General features: G+C 38.0%; 2 protein-coding genes across 2 annotated transcripts; both read left to right on the top strand.

Annotated features, from left to right (window-relative positions):
• Nucleotides 1–3,431: 3,431 nt before the first annotated feature.
• LOC311251238 (secretory phospholipase A2 receptor-like) lies at nucleotides 3,432–5,965 on the top strand (the record flags this gene model as incomplete). The annotated part of the gene is made up of 3 exons (XM_084343616.1): nucleotides 3,432–3,465; nucleotides 4,702–5,043; nucleotides 5,147–5,965. 3 exons carry the CDS (start codon nucleotides 3,432–3,434, stop codon nucleotides 5,491–5,493), a joined length of 723 nt encoding a protein of 240 aa, XP_084199742.1. The 3' UTR covers nucleotides 5,494–5,965.
• A 2,983-nt stretch (nucleotides 5,966–8,948) lies between these two features.
• On the top strand, nucleotides 8,949–18,482 carry LOC311251237 (secretory phospholipase A2 receptor-like; the record flags this gene model as incomplete). The annotated part of the gene is made up of 6 exons (XM_084343615.1): nucleotides 8,949–8,982; nucleotides 9,351–9,743; nucleotides 10,208–10,534; nucleotides 10,638–10,970; nucleotides 17,644–17,982; nucleotides 18,086–18,482. The coding sequence occupies 6 exons, from the start codon at nucleotides 8,949–8,951 to the stop codon at nucleotides 18,430–18,432; spliced, it is 1,773 nt and encodes a 590-aa protein (XP_084199741.1). The 3' UTR covers nucleotides 18,433–18,482.
• Nucleotides 18,483–20,326: the final 1,844 nt, after the last annotated feature.

The raw sequence follows: 20,326 nt of genomic DNA, 5'->3' as shown, positions 1-20,326 counted from the left end.
TATAATCCCAAATGTTTTAAAGTAATCTCTGAGCTCTCGTCCCGTCAGTAAGGTTTCCGGATCAGAGCAGAATCCGCGTTACTCCGGGTGTTCACTCTCCAGAGGGTCCTGCTCTAATCCAGACTCTCAAGCCGGCTTCAAGCAGCTGAGCAGCGGCTCTTGCACCCAGCTCCGCCCGGTCCTGTTTTGATACAGAGCCCCCTACTGAAAGAAGTTACGTATTGTAAGTTCAAAGTTTGTACTGGTGTCCCACAAGGGTCTCTTGGTCCTCCTTTTATTAATTATTTTTGAAACAAGCTTTAGTAGTGTATTTTTGTAAGATTCGGTCAATTTACTAAGCTTGAGATGCTTATTGATTTAGTTCCAATATAATATGGTTAAAAAAATGACTTATTTGATCTCCTCGTTAAAAGTATGAAATGTATGCCTTTTATCTCAATAGCACAACAAATCAGTGAAAGGTAGGATACATAACATGTGCGGATTTTGTGGATGCACGCAAATGAAAAGTCATGCCATACAACACCTGTCTGTGATGATGTAAAATAATGATGTACCAAGTATCAATCTGAAGTAAACTATGAAGTAAACTAGTGAGTGTCTATTGTAAGAGTAGTAGGGGTTGAGTAAGAGATGGAGGGAGCCTCAGGTACTTAAGTATGGATGCCAGAGTACCTTTGACCTTGGGGAATTTTGTTTGTGTGTATCAGGATTTCTCTTTGGCTGTTACTGAGGAATAGTTTATGTCACTTGGATTAAACTTAAATGGACCTCAGCTCGATGTAATGTTTGCTTTTACACAACATGTTTTATATTTTCATGATTTTGACATTTGAAAATTATTCAACTCTTCAAATTGCCCTTGAAATAGTTGCTGGCATTAATAATGACTCAGTGGGATTATCTTTGAAGAAGAGTCCATTTATTTCCATCTGTATCATCAGGGCTCAAACATAACGTATATGTAAAGCAAATCCAATATTTCTCCCATGAGTGACTAAACTTCATTAATGTTCTTTATTTGTACAGGCTGCATTTTGTGCAATGTACATTTTGTCTGCTTACTGTAATATGTTTGTTTGCTTTATCATTAAATACAATTTAAACTTTACCAGAAGACGTGGACTATTTATGTTGACGTTGGACATTTTCTCTGGTAATGATAGAGATCTGAAACTTCCATATTTTAATATTCAAATATTGACGTCAGTGTGGAAACCAGGGCATATGAAAAGGATTAATACAGTGCTGTGAGCAGTCTCAGTCAGCACAGAGGGGAGAGACGCCAGAGCAGAGTGAAGCTGAAGAGAGCAGCAGAGACGTAAAAGAGGTAAGTTTAAGCTCTGCTGTATTATTTGATATATGATGTTAGAGTGTATTAAATCTAATTCATATAAGGAAATTGGTGTTTTCAGTTTATACCGAAGGAGCATGTTTGCATTTTTAAAATCTTTTTGGACTCGCACTGTAAATTTTAAAAGTTGACTCTACTTTAAAAAAGTCAGGAACACATTTACCTCAGAATAACCAGGTAAAGCAGCCTTAAATTTAAGTTGGATGAGCTGAAAGGTTTTTCCAACTTAAAATTATTATTAGTCTACTTTACTTGGTAATTTTGAGGTAATCAGTTCCCTCGATTTTCTTTTAAAGTAAAGTGTAGGAGAAGACCAACGGTCGACTTAATCGGAGTGCAAAACTCTGCATACTGTCCACTTCACCTGCAGTCAGAACAAAATAATACTGTTTTGGTTATTGCTCAGGTTATTTTGAAGAAAAATAAAAAATACTGTTGAAACGTTGGGTTGTTGTTGTTGACTTTGTCGACGCTTGGTCTTCTACACTGTAAAATCTTAGGTTTTTTTCTGGTGTTACAGCTCAGAAATGGTAATTGTGAGGTAGTCTGTTTCTTTATGTTTTTAAAAATTTGCAGTGCAGAGCAAACACGTTTGCACAGCTGTGGATCGACAATTTTGGTATAAAAACATCCATCAGGTTATTTTTAAGAAAAAAAAGAAAATGACATGATGATTGTCTTTGTACCATTTTTGTCTGACTGTAGGTGAAGTGGACAGTGTGAGGGAGTTTTTTGTTCTGGTGTTAAAGTTCAGAGATTTATATAAATGAGTGCGTTTAACTGACAACAAACTGATGACAAAGTTGACTTAACTTAAAAAGATTGAGGAAACTACTTAACTCAATATTAAGTAAGTAAAAGTAAGTAAGACAAGTAAAGTAGACTAATAATTTTAAGTTGTTAGAACTTTTTAGCTCGGAAAACTTAAATCTAATTGTCTACTTTACTTCAGTTTCCTGACTTTTTTAAAGTAAAGTAAAATAATACATTTAAGTTGTACGAGCTAAAGAGTTTTAACAACTTAACATCATTCGTCTACTTTACTTTATTTGAGGTTATCTGTTACCTTGATTTTTTGAAGTAAAGTCACTTTGTCAGACTTTACAGTGTAGTGATCTGTATATTAAAATGTTTATCCTGTTCACTTTGTATGGAATTTTACAATACATGTCTTTAAAGGCTGTTTTCTGAAAATGAGTTTTTTCTCATAATCTGAGCCAGAAATCTCTTCGGTCGCACTTACTGTACATACACCAAACTGTCAAGTTTTATTCCTATCTTATGAAGGTCTTTACATTTTTACAGGTTTGTTCTGATTTCATTCACTGATTATAAGAGATATCCAAAAATCACTCTATAAAAGTCTTTGACTGACCATCTGCATAATTGCACATCATAGTTTCATACTAATTCACCTGTAGTGTCTCTCATGAGTAAAATGTATTTGTAAGCAAATCATTCTTCTTTTTCTTTACTGTGTGTTCACTGTTTAATGTATTAGTTTGGTTTTTATTTTAGACAATACAGAATCATATTTACACATTGCAGGGTTGTGTTGGTGATCCACCTGTAGAGGACAAGACAAGGTGCAGCACTGCACTCTGGTGGTGACAAACGGTAACACTGGATGTCGAAGAGTGTTACATTTCAACAGGAAGAGTCGGAAAAGTCTGGCTGTTTTTTTTCCGCTTGCTTACACGAGAATAGAACAAAGATGATAACAGACTGATATCCACGACTGATGACTGCTGTCATGTTTGATTTGTGTCGTTAGCTTCCAAATGAAGTATTTCCAGTAGGGTTACACGTTACTGTTCAGGTGTTTCTGTTATTTTGTCCATGCCCGGTGCCTTGAACCACTGTTGTGTCTGCTTTGATTATGATTTGCATATTTACCTTCATGTTCCTGTGTCTTATTAGACTGCAGCACAAACCTTGAGTGAGAGCAGCTCTACAGTTTGTTCAGCCTGAGCAGACAGTAAGTGATGTGTGTTTACTCACATTCAGAGCAGCTGCTAAGATCTTTGTGTTTTATTCACTGCACACTCACATATCAGTTTCATCTCACAGAGCAAAGATGCCGTGGAGTCTGTTTCTGCTCATTCTGATGGGTAAGTGCATCAGTGTACCAGCTCTACTGCAGCTCTACTGCAGTACTACTGCAGTACTTCTACTGCACAACACACTCACAAACACAACTGAAGAGCTGGAACTGCAGTTTAAGTATTTATTCTCACTGACAAGTTATTTCAGGCTCTTATTTCACTCTCTCTTCATATTTTACTCTTTAAACCTTTGAAAGTTGAGCAAACCACTACAGCTTCACCTGGATTCATAAAGCAGCTTCACTGTTCTCTGTTACTATCACATGAAAGGTGAAACATCCAAGTGTCTGAGCACAGACTCTCATTTGTAAGTAGGAGGTGTCCTGACTACTCGTGATTTTGCTGCTCTTCTGCTCCATCACTGCAGTGTTTCCTCTGGTTTTAGGTCAGTGTTCCCTCTTCACATGTCAACTCTATAGATACCACTTCATTAACAAGAACAAGACCTGGGAAGAAGCCCAGAAGTACTGTAGAGTGAAGTATACAGACCTGGCCACAGTGTATGAAGAGACAGACATCGACAAACTCCGTCAATGTACAAGGAAACAAGACAAAGAAGCCTGGATTGGACTGTACGACGAATCAGGAGCAGGCGAAACTGAATGGAAGTGGCGCTGGTCTCAGGCAGAGATGGAGTACACTGAAAATCAGACAGAATGGGCAGTTGAAGAACCAAATAATGGACAACATGATGAGTACTGTGTGGGGATGGGGGCTTCCACAAAAAAATGGGTGGATTTATCTTGTACGTTGAATTATTCATTTATCTGCTACGATGGTAAGAATATGTTGCTAAAACCCAATTTTGTACATTCTGATTTCAGCCTGTGCAACAACACTATATGTTGATGTATCTTTTTAGATTAAAAAACATTAAAAACTAAGTGACTATCTGGGTCGTCAGGGTCAGAAATGATTCCCAAGTCACAAGTATTAAAGCTTAACCTTCAATTTTCAATGTCAGTAAAGATTACACAATGTGTTAATGAGCTTGAGAAGTTGGTAGTGGCTTTATATTTACTGTACAGAAATGAGAGTGAATCAATCCAGAAGTGTTTTTCCCAAAATGTCAAACTGTTCTTTTAAATGATTCACCTTTATATGTATACAGTACCTTACTCTCACATATTTTCATTTGCTTCAAGAATCTCTCTGAATTACAATGAAATCAAGAAAATTCAATCTGTTCTCTTAACTAAGCAGAGTATTACCTGTAAACATGTTCCTCTGTTTACTCCACAGCAAAGAGCTCATCTCACAAAGTCTATGTGATTGAAGAAAAGAAGACCTGGCTCGACGCCCAAAGTTACTGCAGAGAGAATCAAACAGACCTGATCAGTGGAGGAGAACAGTTGAAAGACAGAAACCTAACCAGTGAGCTTCAGAACAAGACAGGATTTTATTGGATCGGCCTGTTCAGAGTCACCTGGAGGTGGTCTGATGGGAGTAGTTCCTTTTTCAGACCCTGGAACCAAATCTTTTCTGACGATCAGCAAGACAACAACAAATGTGCTACGCTGGATAAAGACGGCACATGGAAGACTGACGACTGTAACTCGAAAAAACCCTTCTTCTGCTACAACGGTGAGTTTTCCAGTTTGGTCAACAGGAATATCACCAGAGTCAGTCTGAGGATCTGTCTGAATTTATATGTTTGTGTTTGTGTGCGTTTTAATTTCTCTGACAGACAATGTGATCCTGATCCCAGACAACAAGACCTGGGAGGAGGCCATAAATCACTGCAGAGAGAAGCACAACGACCTGATCTCCATCACTGACGATAAGCAGCAGAGATGGGTCCAGGAGAGAGCCAAGAACGCCTCCAGTTCCCACGTCTGGCTGGGACTGCGCTTCACCTGCATTCTGGAAGCCTGGTTCTGGGTCACTGACGAGAGAGTCGACTATAAGAACTGGGCCTCAAATGTAAAGATGGACGACTGCGACATGTCTGGAGCCATGGAGACAGGAGGGGGACACAAGTGGTTCAAAGAGGACGATATGAGGGAGTTTAATTTCATCTGCTCTAAGTCTTAAAACCCTCCCTTTTATTCATTTACTCACTTTGTTTTGGTGGTGTGTTAATTTTAAACAGCTTACATTATTATACTGTGTGTTTTCTGGGTTCACTGAATGGCATTCTGGGAAATGTAGGAATGTAACTGCAGGTTGAGGGGAGATGTGCAGGATTTCTGTGGGTGTGTACAACTGAATAATTATTAATATGAAGTAACGATGCAAACATATTTTTCTGTCATTTGTATACGTCACATATTTTGTTGTAAGTGTGGATTTTCTTTTCTTTCTTTCCTTTCTGAGGTTTAAAACATGAAGCTTTCTCTCACATCAGTGAGCTCATTTACTTACAAGAGACAATAGAGACAACAAGTTTTGTGTGTGTGTGTTTTTATGTTTTGGATTTAAAATCATATTAGCGTGTGCTATATTTGGAGATTTGTTGTTGAATAAAATGTTAAACCAGGTGGTTCTGTCTTTGTTCACAGGCTTTTTAAAAAACATTTAACAGGACGTTTTTCATTCAATATTTACTTCACTTGCACCACATCTGAGACTGAGAAGACATACGGAATAATATGGGAGATTAAAAGTGACAATTAAAAACAAATCAAACTAATATATTAAGAAGAAAGTAACACACATTTTGATGTATGTATTTCATGTGCTATATTAAAAAAGATATTTGTTCAACAGTTTAGATTCAGAGCTTTGTCTTTAATAACTAAATGAATTATTTTAGTGACATGAAGTTTGCCATATTAAAAAAAGATCAGAAACCAAACTGATAAAAGATTTCAGTGTGAATCAGCAGAGGGCAGCGTACTAAATGTAAAAGCTCTGTCACTAGCTCTCGTGAGGAGGAGCATTTTTAGAGCAGTGTCATATCTGTCCACGGTAAAATAAAAAACTAAAGAAACAGAAAGACAAAAATAAACAGTCCACTCACAGGTCGGAGGTGGAACAACAGGTGGAGCTTTTCAGTGCTCATATGAGCTGATTGCAGCCATGACAGTTTCTATGGGACACGGAGGACAACACTGAGCAGGTTTCAACAAATGACTCCATGAAAAAGCAAATGTGCAAAATCAATCAGACAATAAATCTGTGGCTTATTTGGAGGACGGAAGCTGCCGCTGTCAGACATAGAATTTAAAAACATGCAGAAATTCATGAAGAAATTTAAAAAAAAAATTACAAAAATAAGAAGTTTGAGGAAATAAATAGTGGAAAAATGCAAAGAGGAATGAAAACAGTGACTTTATTCTGTGACTGTGTCTTGGAATGTGTTGCTGTCTTTTGTATGGAGCCGACTTTTGGGTTTTGGGGTTTAATTCTGTTTGATGACATGAAGGATAAAGTATGGAAGCTTTATGTGACGTCACCATTCTGTTGTGGTGTGACTGAACGTTTATTTATACTTTCAGCAAAAACCCTTAAAATGCAAGAACGTGACAAACCGTAATGTTAAAGTAGACAAGGTGTGTGTGTGTGTGTGTGTGTGTGTGTGTGTTGTGTGTGTTGTGTGTGTGAGTGAGTGAGTGTGAATGTGTGTGTCCGTGTGAGAGTTTGTGTTTATGTGTATGCATGTGTGTGTCTGTGTGTGTGTGTGTTTCTGTGTGTGCGTATCTTTGTGTGTATATGTGTGTTATAGAGTTTGTCTGTGTGTGTGTGTGTTGTGTGTTTCTGTGTGTGCGCGTCTTTGTGTGTGTGTGTGTGTGTGTGTGTGTGTGTACGTAAGAGAGTTTGTCTTTTTGTGTGTGTTTGTGCATGTGCCTGTGTGTGTGTATATGTTTTTGGGTGTGTGTGTGTGAGAGTTTTTTTAGACAAACTCTAAAACAATCAACAACTGAATTTATTACAAAGAAAATGAAAGTGAATATTCGGGTTGATGAAATAATTGATCTGCTGTGCCATCTTTGTTTCCATTGTATTAGCACACCTCTCTCCTACAGGAACAACAAGGGATCCTTGTCAACAACGGACAGTTTCCCAGTAGTGATAAAGATCTGAGCCCTTGTTATTTTAATATTAAAATTCAGACTTAAATTTAGCTCCCATAGCGCGCGACAGGGTTCATTTAGTGCTGTGAGCCGTCTCCATCAGCACAGAAGGGAGAGACGTCAGAGCAGAGTGAAGCTGAGGAGAGCAGGAGGTGAAGAGGTGAGTTAACACTGCATCATGTCTAATCAATTCATTCTGCATTTAGGGTTCTCAGGTGATTCAGAACAAGTTTTTTTAGTTGTGTGATGTTCGGTATTGAACATAGACTCACTAACAACACTCATTCAGTAAATACGACATCTGTGCAACTTACTGTTTAATGTTCTGTTTTTGTTAAAACTGTACCAGAGGGGTGTTTTGAATAATCAGCAAATATAACTTGTTGTGAACTGTTTTTATTGCAACTGCAATTTAATGTAAGAAATACAGAGCCTGAAGTGTGCCGGTTAAATTATTATAGACATTAAAACTGTTAAAATGTAATAAAGTGATACAAAATCAACCTTTTTTAAAAAAACTATTACAAATAAAATAAAACAAAATGGTGAATAGAACTCAAAGTGATAAAAATAACAAAAAAAGATTATTAAATTTCATAATTAAAACATAATGTTAAAATGGATAATATGAACAGCCAGAGCTGCAAAAATAACATGAAAGTTATTATATTTTATAATCTCAAGAAATTTTGTCATTATAATTTGTATATTCAGTGGTTTTGCTGCTCTGTTCTGTACATGAGACGTCTGTCACATATCTTTCTCTCCCTGAGGATTCGTCTGATTTAACTTCCTATAAAAAGTTTTTATTTATGTCTTTATCTGCTGACCTGAATCGAGGGTCTAAGGACAAAGGCTGTCATACGCTGTAGAAACAAGTGTTAAGCCCTCTGAGGAAAATTGTAATGTGTGATTTTAGGCAATATTAAATAAAAATATATAAATGTCCATATTTTATGTTTAAAGCAAATGAATAATTGGTAATTCCATTTATCTGCCTTTATTCAATCTCTCAAGTTTTGTGCCTCCTGCTTTAGTGTTCACAGTTTCCTGTCCGAATGGCTTTAATTTGAAGTTGAAGCGTAGAAGCAACGCTCCACCTAAGAATTAACATAAGTCCAGCCCACAGAGCAACAGCTGGAGCTCTGATTGGCCAGCTGCTGTGTGTTGTGCTGAAATGAAGTATTTCCAGCAGGGTTACACGTTACTGTACAGGTGTTTCTGTTATTTTGTCCATGCCCGGTGCCTTGAACCACTGTTGTGTCTGCTTTGATTATGATTTGCATATTTACCGTCATGTTCCTGTGTCTTATTAGACTGCAGCACAAACCTTGAGTGAGAGCAGCTCTACAGTTTGTTCAGCCTGAGCAGACAGTAAGTGATGTGTGTTTACTCACATTCAGAGCAGCTGCTAAAATCTTTGTGTTGTATTCACTGCACACTCACACATCAGTTTCATCTCACAGAGCAAAGATGCCGTGGAGTCTGTTTCCGCTCATTCTGATGGGTAAGTGCATCAGTGTACCAGCTCTACTGCAGTATTACTGCAGTACTTCTACTGCACGACACTCTCACAAACACAACTGAAGAGCAGGAACTGCAGTTTAAGTGTTTATTCTCACTGACAAGTTATTTCAGGCTCTTATTTCACTCTCTCTTCATATTTTACTCTTTAAACCTTTGAAAGTTGAGCAAAACACTACAGCTTCACCTGGATTCATAAAGCAGCTTCACTGTTCTCTGTTATTATCACATGAAAGGTGAAACATCCAAGTGTCTGAGCACAGACTCTCATTTGTAAGTAGGAGGTGTCCTGACTACTCGTGATTTTGCTGCTCTTCTGCTCCATCACTGCAGTGTTTCCTCTGGTTTTAGGTCAGTGTTCCCTCTTCACATGTCAACTCTATAAATACCACTTCATTAACAAGAACAAGACCTGGTATGAAGCCCAGAAGTACTGTAGAGAGAAGTATACAGACCTGGCCACAGTGTATGAAATGACAGACATCAACGAACTTCGTCAATCTGCAGAGAAACAAGACAAAGAAGCCTGGATTGGACTGTACAACGAATCAGGAACAAACAAAACTGAATGGAAGTGGCGCTGGTCTCAGGCAGAGATGGAGTACACTGAAGATGAGACAAACTGGGCAGATCCAGAACCAAATAATGGAAACAGTAATGAGTACTGTGTGGGGATGTGGGCTTCCGGAAAAAAATGGGTGGATTCATCTTGTAAGATGCGTCGTCCATTCATCTGCTACGATGGTAAGAATATGTTGCTAAAACCCAATTTTGTACATTCTGATTTCAGCCTGTGTAACAACACTATATGTTGATGTATCTTTTTAGATTAAAAAACATTAAAAACTAAGTGACTATCTGGGTCGTCAGGGTCAGAAATGATTCCCAAGTCACAAGTATTAAAGCTTAACCTTCAATTTTCATTGTCAGTAAAGATTACACAATGTGTTAATGAGTTTGAGAAGTTGGTAGTGGCTTTATATTTACTGTACAGAAATGAGAGTGAATCAATCCAGAAGAGTTTTTCCCTAAATGTCAAACTGTTCTTTTAAATGATTCACCTTTATATGTATACAGTACCTTACTCTCACATATTTTCATTTGCTTCAAGAATCTCTCTGAATTACACTGAAATCAAGAAAATTCAATCTGTTCTCTTAACTAAGCAGAGTATTACCTGTAAACATGTTCCTCTGTTTACTCCACAGCAAACAAATCTGACGAATTCTATGTGATTAGAGAAGCAAAGACCTGGCTAAAGGCCCGAAAGTACTGCAGAGAGAATCACACAGACCTGATCAGTGGAACGAAACAGTTGGAAAACCTAACCAGTGAGCTTCATGGCGGTACTTATTGGATTGGCCTGTTCAGAGTCACCTGGAGGTGGTTTGATGGGAGTAGTTCCTTTTTCAGACCCTGGAACCAAATCTTTTCTGACGATCAGCAAGACAACAACAAATGTGCTATGCTGGATAAAGACGGCACATGGAAGACTGACGACTGTAACTCAACAAAACCCTTCTTCTGCTACAACGGTGAGTTTTCCAGTTTGGTCAACAGGAATATCACCAGAGACAGTCTGAGGATCTGTCTGAATTTATATGTATGTGTTTGTGTGTGTTTTAATTTCCCTGACAGACAATGTGATCCTGATCCAAGAGAACAAGACCTGGGAGGAGGCCATAAATCACTGCAGAGAGAAGCACAACGACCTGATCTCCATCACTGACGATAAGCAGCAGAGATGGGTCCAGGAGAGAGCCAAGAACGCCTCCAGTTCCCACGTCTGGCTGGGACTGCGCTTCACCTGCATTCTGGAAGCCTGGTTCTGGGTCACTGACGAGAGAGTCGACTATAAGAACTGGGCCTCGGATCTAAATATGGACGACTGCGACATGTCTGGAGCCATGGAGACAGGAGGGGGACACAAGTGGTTCAAAGAGGACGATATGAGGGAGTTTAATTTCATCTGCTCTAAGTTTTGAAGCCTTTCTGTTTTCTGGTGGTGTATTTCTCTTAAACAAGCGTCTCTGGGTTTATTCAGCTTGAGACAAAGTCAGTTACAAAGTGCTGCAGGATTGCCGAAGATGTTTATAGTCTAAAGTGTGAAAATCTGAGGTCATGATACAAAAATGCTTTGCTGTTTCTAAAATCAGGAACATGTGAATGACTCTTGACTGCTGGATGACGAACATGACAGCCAACAACAAGCAGCGATCATTTGTTTTTCCTTGAAGTTGATTTTTCTCTTAAAGTGTGGATCTTTTCGCATCATTATATCATGTTTATCATTAGTAAAGTATATCATAGTTATGTTTTTACTTCCATCTGTGTGGTATAATCACTGTTGAATAAGTTATATTTAATTACTAAAAGTTCAGTTCTGGTGATGGTAATAATATGAAAAATCATATTTCTGTTACAATCTCATTTTTGTGTAAACATTTAATTTGCTTCATTTATTCTAAATAAAGTGTTAAACCGTAGAGAGCGCCTCTTTTTTCACACTAAAACTGTTGTCTTGTCCATGTGACCCACTACTGCAGAGACCTGGCTTCACTTCCTGACAGTTATGTGTCTCCCCCTGCAGGCTACATGAAGAACAGTTTTGTACAGTAGTATTACCAGAAAAATACACAGTATGCAGTGGCAAAAGTAAAGGTACACAATGTGTAGGAAAACATATATATATATTTCTTTAATCTGACATTTCGAGCCTAAACTGGTTCCCTGGTGTTTTGACATTTTACTTGTTAGTTTGGAACATATATATATAATCACATTTCCATATAATATAATAGCCTATATGTCTTTTTCATCACAGTTTTGTTCGTTTTATGTGAACAAATAATTACTTGTTCTGATGCTAAATAAAACGCGGTGGTTCTGTGACATTTTTCGATGTTAAACATTTCCATAGGTGATTTCTAATTTGGTGGTGAAAATGCAGAATACCATTCGGTATGAAAGGACTTCTTAAAGAAAACCATTACAGTAACAAAGTTACAAAGAGCAATGATGGAAAATAAAATAAGAGCATACCAAAGGGTAAGTTCATCCAAAATGAAATTTCAGTCATTATCATACCCCTACACCAATGGATAGTCAGGTGACGTTTCGTAGTCCACAAAACATTTCTGGAGATTCACAGTAAAATTTGATTCACAGTGATCTTTCGTTATACAACCCCGATTCCAACAAAGCTGGGACGTGTATACAAATAAAAAAGATTGTGATCATTTGCCACTCCTTTTTCCCATGTACTCAAATGAACACAAAGACAATATATTTAATGTTTTATGTCCTTAACTTCATTGATTTTTGTATATGAATTTTGGGTATGTTGTTGAAAGCCTCAGTTCACAAGCAAGGATCGGGCGCGGTTAACCCCTTATTGTCTTGGGGATCAGGGTTGTATGTTAAACATGTTTACAGGCCTCTCTCGCAGAGATGAATAGCTAAACATTGTCTGATTTCCACTGGGATGCAAAATTATTTGCAAGTTGCAACCAGACCATAGCTATTTCCAAAACAGCCTTATTGATATAACAGGAAGAGATGTGAGAGATTAGGTTTTGTTCAGGTTGGCTACAAACTCCGGGGGCACTACTTTGACCACAACTTTGTTAGTAAAATTTTTGCATAGGCAGCATTTGTCCTTCATATACTGTTTTGCTATGTTCATGTAAATGTGATGGATTTTCCAGGAGCCTTCCTGTGTCCTTACTTACTACTGCCAGTGAATGTTGACTTACAGGGATGGGTATTTTAAGACAGTAAATGAAAACAGTACCCTGGGAACTAAGAGAAAAATGCCACATAAACCCAATCAGTGAAAGAAAATGTGTGCTAAGTGTACAATTCAAGGTGAGCAGTGAAATGCATCAAAATGCAGGACTGTCATGCACAAATCTGCAACAACAATGTTAAGGAACAAGCTAGCTAGCTACCGAGTTAGCTGCCATGATTGTTTTATGCTTGTTACAAAGAAAAGGACCATAATTTCTAGTGTGCCATTTAGAGTTCAGCTGCCACAGCTCAAATGTCAAATATATTTGGTCTCCGCATTATACTGTTTTTGTCAATGTTAAAATAGCCATTATTGAAGGAAACAAGAAAAACATCAATATAACAGGTCATTTCAGTCTTCTGAGAGGTAGTGCATTGTGTACATACAGATTTTATAGCATGCTTTTGGGAAAATGTGAAAAATATAAAGAAAATTAAGATGATGGTATTTACACTCTTAACGCACATAAGCTGTGTCCAAATTCACTCCATATTTACTGTATTGTGTTTAATTGTAATATATTAGTAGAAAAACTACTAGGGCAGTATTTTCAAATTGCTCAAAAGTGCTCTTAGAAGTATCATACTGTATGTAAGAATTCTGCATTGAAATTTCTAAAAGCATCAAGATCTTTGTCATATATTTTGTTGAGTTGTGTACTGACATGATCCCAAAAGGTTCCAACAATGTTCAAACCCAGAGAAATCCACAACTTTACTCAAGGTCACGGCATTTCATTAAGTTGCAGCTGCTACTTCTGGCATAGGGAAGTCAGCGAACAAGACTAAAGACAAGACAGCTCCAGTCAACAGTCAACAGTCAACAGTCAACAGTCAACATTACTAACTGCAGCAGTCAGGCTGAGAACAGGGGTGAAGATAAATCCATTTTTTAATCCCAAATGTTTTAAAGTAATCTCTGAGCTCTCCTCCCGTCGGTAAGCATTTCCGGATCAGAGCAGAATCCAAGTTTCTCCGGGTGTTCAGTCTCCAGAGGGTCCTGCTCTAATCCAGGTAGGATACATAACATGTGCTCGGATTTTGTAGATGCACGCAAATGAAAAGTCATGCCACACAACACCTGTCTGTGATGATGTAAAATAATGATGTACCAAGTATCAATCTGAAGTAAACTAGTGAGTGTCTATTGTAAGAGTAGTAGGGATTGAGCAAGAGATGGAGGGAGCCTCAGGTACTTAAGTATGGATGACTGAATACCTTTGACCTTCAGGAATTTTGTTTATGTGTATCAGGATTTCTCTTTGGATGTTACTGAGGAACAGTTTAAGTCATTTGGATTAAACTTAAATGGACCTCAACTCGATGTAATATCTGCTATCTATGTTGACATCGGACATTTTCTCTCTTAATGATAGAGATCTGAAATTTCCATATTTGAATATTCAAATATTGAAGTCAATGTAGAAACTAGGGCGTGTGAAAAGTATTAATATAGTGCTGTGAGCAGTCTCAGTCAGCACAGAGGGGCGAGACGCCAGAGCAGAGTGAAGCTGAAGAGAGCAGCGGAGACGTAAAAGAGGTAAGTTAAAGCTCTGCTGTATTATTTGATATATGATGTTAGAGTGTATTAAATCTAATTCATATAAGGAAATTAGTGTTTTCAGTTTATACCGAAGGAGCATGTTTGCATTTTAAAAATCTTTTTGGACTCGCACTGTAAATTTTAAAAAGTGAATTTACTTTACCTCAGAATTACCAAGTAAAGCAGACTTAAATATAAGTTGGATGAGGTTTTTACAACTTAAAAATTATTATCAGTCTAGTTTACGTTTTTTCCACTTCACCTGCAGTCAGAAAGAAATAATGTTTTGGTTATTGCTCAGGTTATTTTGAAGAAAAAAAAAAGTCCAATAAAGGTTGTTGTTGTTGACTTTAGTTTAGAAATGTGGATAGCCTTGTTTGCACATTTAAACAAAAAATGTCTTAATGTACACTGTAAATTTTAAAAGTTGACTTTACATTGTAAATTTTGACAAAGTGACTATACTTCAACATATCAAGAAGACTGATTACCTCAAAATTACCAAGTAAATTAGACTGATGATTTTAAGTTGTTTACACTTTTTAGCTACTCAAATGTATTATTCTACTTTACTTGGTAATTGTGAGGTAGTCTGTTTCTTTATGTTTTTAAAAATTTGCAGTGCAGAGCAAAAACGTTTGCACAGCTGTGGATCGACAATTTTGGTATAAAAACATCCATCAGGTTATTTTTAAGGGAAAAAAAATGACATGATGATTGTCTTTGTACCAAAAACGTTGTTATTGCATTTTGTCTGACTGTAGGTGAAGTGGACAGTGTGAGGGAGTTTTTTGTTCTGGTGTTAAAGTTCAGAGATTTATATAAATGAGTGTGTTTAACTGACAACAAACTGATGACAAAGTTGACTTAACTTACAAAGACTGAGGAAACTAATTAACTCAATATTAGCAAGTAAAGTAGACTAATAATTTTAAGTTGTTAGAACTTTTTAGCTCGGAAAACTTAAATCTAATTGTCTACTTTACTTCAGTTTCCTGACTTTTCAAAGTAAAGTCAACTTTTAAAATCTGCAGTGCAGGATTACCTCAGAATTACCAAGTAAAGTAGAATAATACATTTAAGTTGTACGAGCTAAAAAGTTTTAACAACTTAACATCATTCATCTACTTTACTTTATTTTGAGGTAATCTGTTATCTTGATCCTTTGAAGTAAAGTCACTTTGTCAGACTTTACAGTGTAGTGATCTGTAGGTTAAAATATTTATCCTGTTCACTTTGTATGGAATTTTACAATACATGTCTTTAAAGGCTGTTTTCTGAAAATGAGTTTTTTCTCATAATCTGAGCCAGAAATCTCTTCAGTTGCACTTACTGCACATACACCAAACTGTCAAGTTTTATTCCTATCTTATGAAGGTCTTTACATTTTTACAGGTTTGTTCTGATTTCATTCACTGATTATAAGAGATATCCAAAAATCACTCTATAAAAGTCTTTGACTGACCATCTGCATAATTGCACATCATAGTTTCATACTAATTCACCTGTAGTGTCTCTCATGAGTGAAATGTATTTGTAAGCAAATCATTCTTCGTTTTCTTTACTGTGTGTTCACTGTTTAATGTATTAGTTTGGTTTTTATTTTAGACAATACAGAATCATATTTACACATTGCAGGGTTGTGTTGGGGATCCACCTGTAGAGGACAAGACAAGGTGCAGCACTGCACTCTGGTGGTGACAAACGGTAACACTGGATGTCGAAGAGCGTTGAATTTCAACAGGAAGAGTCGGAAAAGTCCGGCTGTTTTTTTTCCGCTTGCTTACACGAGAATAAAAGAAAGATGATAACAGACTGATATCCACGACTAATGACTGCTGTCAGGTTTGATTTGTGTCGTTAGCTTCCAAATGAAGTATTTCCAGCAGGGTTACTCTTTACTGTACAGGTGTTTCTGTTATTTTGTCCATGCCCGGTGCCTTGAACCACTGTTGTGTCTGCTTTGATTATGATTTGCATATTTACCTTCATGTTCCTGTGTCTTATTAGACTGCAGCACAAACCTTGAGTGAGAGCAGCTCTACAGTTTGTTCAGCCTGAGCAGACAGTAAGTGAAGTGTGTTTACTCACATTCAGAGCAGCTGCTAAGATCTTTGTGTTTTATTCACTGCACACTCACACATCAGTTTCATCTCACAGAGCAAAGATGCCGTGGAGTCTGTTTCTGCTCATTCTGATGGGTAAGTGCATCAGTGTACCAGCTCTACTGCAGTACTACTGCAGTACTACTGCAGTACTTCTACTGCACAACACACTCACAAACACAACTGAAGAGCTGGAACTGCAGTTTAAGTGTTTATTCTCACTGACAAGGTATTTCAGGCTCTTATTTCACTCTCTCTTCATATTTTACTCTTTAAACCTTTGAAAGTTGATCAAACCACTACAGCTTCACCTGGATTCATAAAGCAGCTTCACTGTTCTCTGTTATTATCACATGAAAGGTTAAAAACATCCAAGTATCTGAGCACAGACTCTCATTTGTAAGTAGGAGGTGTCCTGACTACTCGTGATTTTGCTGCTCTTCTGCTCCATCACTGCAGTGTTTCCTCTGGTTTTAGGTCAGTGTTCCCTCTTCACATGTCAACTCTATAACTACCACTTCATTAACATGAACAAGAGCTGGGAAGAAGCCCGAAATTACTGTAGAGTGAAGTATACAGACCTGGCCACAGTGTATGAAGAGACAGACATCGTCAAACTCCGTCAATTTGCAAAAAAACGAGACAAAGAAGCCTGGATTGGACTGTACAACGAATCAGGAGCAGACACAACTGAATGGAAGTGGCGCTGGTCTCAGGCAGAGATGGAGTACACTGAAGATGAGACAAACTGGGCAGATCGAGAACCAAATAATGGAAACAGTAATGAGTACTGTGTGGGGATGTGGGCTTCCGGAAAAAAATGGGTGGATTTATCTTGTAAGCAGCGTCGTCCATTCATCTGCTACGATGGTAAGAATATGTTGCTAAAACCCAATTTTGTACATTCTGATTTCAGCCTGTGTAACAACACTATATGTTGATAAAAACATTAAAAACTAAGTGACTATCTGGGTCGTCAGGGTCAGAAATGATTCCCAAGTCACAAGTATTAAAGAAGTGTTTTTCCCAAAATGTCAAACTGTTCTTTTAAATGATTCACCTTTATATGTATACAGTACCTTACTCTCACATATTTTCATTTGCTTCAAGAATCTCTCTGAATTACACTGAAATCAAGAAAATTCAATCTGTTCTCTTAACTAAGCAGAGTATTACCTGTAAACATGTTCCTCTGTTTACTCCACAGCAAACAAATCTGACAAATTCTATGTGATTAAAGAAAATAAGACCTGGCTAGACGCCCAAAGTTACTGCAGAGAGAATCACACAGACCTGATCAGTGGAAGAGAACAGTTGGAAGACAGAAGCCTAACCAGTAAGCTTGAGGGCAAATCAGGATTTCATTGGATCGGCCTGTTCAGAGACACCTGGAGGTGGTCTGATGGGAGTAGTTCCTATTTCAGACCCTGGATTCAAATCTTTAGTGACGATAAGCAAGACAACAACAAATGTGCTACGCTGGATAAGGAAGGCAAATGGAAGAATGACAGCTGTGACTCGAAAAAACCCTTCTTCTGCTACAACGGTGAGTTTTCCAGTTTGGTCAACAGGAATATCACCAGAGACAGTCTGAGGATCTGTCTGAATTCATATTTGTGTGTTTGTGTGCGTTTTAATTTCCCTGACAGACAATGTGATCCTGATCCAAGAGAACAAGACCTGGGAGGAGGCCATAAATCACTGCAGAGAGAAGCACAACGACCTGATCTCCATCACTGACGATAAGCAGCAGAGATGGGTCCAGGAGAGAGCCAAGAACGCCTCCAGTTCCCACGTCTGGCTGGGACTGCGCTTCACCTGCATTCTGGAAGCCTGGTTCTGGGTCACTGACGAGAGAGTCGACTATAAGAACTGGGCCTCAAATGTAAAGATGGACGACTGCGACATGTCTGGAGCCATGGAGACAGGAGGGGGACACAAGTGGTTCAAAGAGGACGATATGAGGGAGTTTAATTTCATCTGCTCTAAGTTTTGAAGCCTTTCTGTTTTCTGGTGGTGTATTTCTCTTAAACAAGCGTCTCTGGGTTTATTCAGCTTGAGACAAAGTCAGTTACAAAGTACTGCAGGATTGCTGAAGATGTTTATAATCTAAAGTGTGAAAATTGGAAGTTATAATACAAAAATGCTTTGCTGTTTCTAAAAGCAGGAACATGTGAATGACTCTTGACTGCTGGATGCCGAACATGACAGCCAACAACAAGCAGCGATCATTTGTTTTTCCCTGAAGTTTATTTTTCTCTTAAAGTGTGGATCTTTTAGCATCATTATATCATGTTTATCATTAGTAAAGTATATCATAGTTATGTTTTTACTGCCATCTGTGTGGTATAATCACTGTTGAATATGTTATATTTATATTTGCTCAAAGTTCAGTTAAGATCTGGTGATGGTAATAATATGGAAACTCATATTTCTGTTACAATCTCATTTTTGTGTAAACATTTGATTTACTTCATTTATTCTAAATAAAGTGTTAAACAGTGGAGAGCGCCTTTTTTTTCACACTAAAACTGTTGTTTTGTCCATGTGAGCCACTACTGCAGAGACCTGGCTTCACTTCCTGACAGTTATGTGTCTCCCCCTGCAGGCTGCATGAAGATCAGTGGAGGAGACAGTACTCGGATACTTTACTTAAGTAAAAGTTCCAATACAACTTATAAAAATACTGCATAACAAGTAAAAGTCCTGCATTAAAGTTCAAGAAAAATACACTTTCTTCTCCAAAACTACATGGTGCCCCTTTAAATGCAAGTCGATTAACAGCAGTGGTGAAAATAGTTGTAGGATTGTTGATGTTGATGGCGGATATCTGAGGATGAATTGAGGGGTCTCACAGCCCGAGGAGAGAAGCTGCGTCTGTAGTCTGGTAGTTCTTTGTCACTAAAGCCGATTCTGAGGTACAGTTTCACCACTTCATCTACACAAGGCATTTTGATGAGGCAGTCATATGCGCTGTGTGGTGTCGCCTCACAAGGTCGACTTTAATTTCAAAATGTCAAGTTTATACTCGACATTCCGACTTTTTGTTTGAAGTGAGTAATTGTAGCCCTCTCACTCAACTATGTTTTATAATTCGTCTTTTGGTGAGAGCTACTAAAATGTATAATTTGGGATGATTTACAACAATCGACACACATTGAAAATGACTCCGGCTAAATTGCAGGGAGGCTATACAGTTATTGAGCAGTCATTTTTTACCATGCAGTTTACTTTAACCGTAACTATAGCTCTTATTCAATATCAACATCATCAGCGTGAAAAACACCTTCAAACAAGGATTTAGCAATAATAAACAGTTTTAATGACTAAACCTTGTGGCTCATATCTTTTTCCTTCGTTTTACCCCATTCCCAATGTTTCAGTTGGTACCAGTGATGGCGCGCATGTTGGAGCTCATATAGAAATCCACGTTGAAACCGCAGGTCAGGACACTTACCCGAACCTCGGAAAAGTGATCCAGCTATTCCTTCCAAGACCTCTTCCCAGAGGCGGCGACGTGACCAGAGACCCGTCCTGAGGCTCGGTCCTGTCCCCGATGCTTGGTCCTGCAGCAGCACCTGGCAACGTCCAATGTCCAACCTCGTCAGCGGTGTCTCCTGATTAGCAGCTGGTGATGCTAACCACTAGCAACAGTCCCTTCCTGGTCTTCAGCTTGTGCCAGTTACTTGTGTAACTTATGTGCGTCACTATGTCCTGCTGCACCATATTAGAAAAATAATGCGTTTTTTAAATTTTTATTAAAGTTTGTAAACCTGTTCTGCGAGGACCCCCAAATAAAAGCATGGACCTGAAAATTAGCACAATATGACCTCTTTAAAAATACGCCTAGTTGCTTATTTGCGTAAATGAAGGCTACCCTAAGCGCTGAT

This window comes from Pagrus pagrus, assembly GCF_965226575.1.
Source record: "Pagrus pagrus genome assembly, chromosome: 22".
Taxonomy (NCBI): domain Eukaryota; kingdom Metazoa; phylum Chordata; class Actinopteri; order Spariformes; family Sparidae; genus Pagrus; species Pagrus pagrus.
This window is presented reverse-complemented; position numbering and strand designations above follow the sequence as displayed.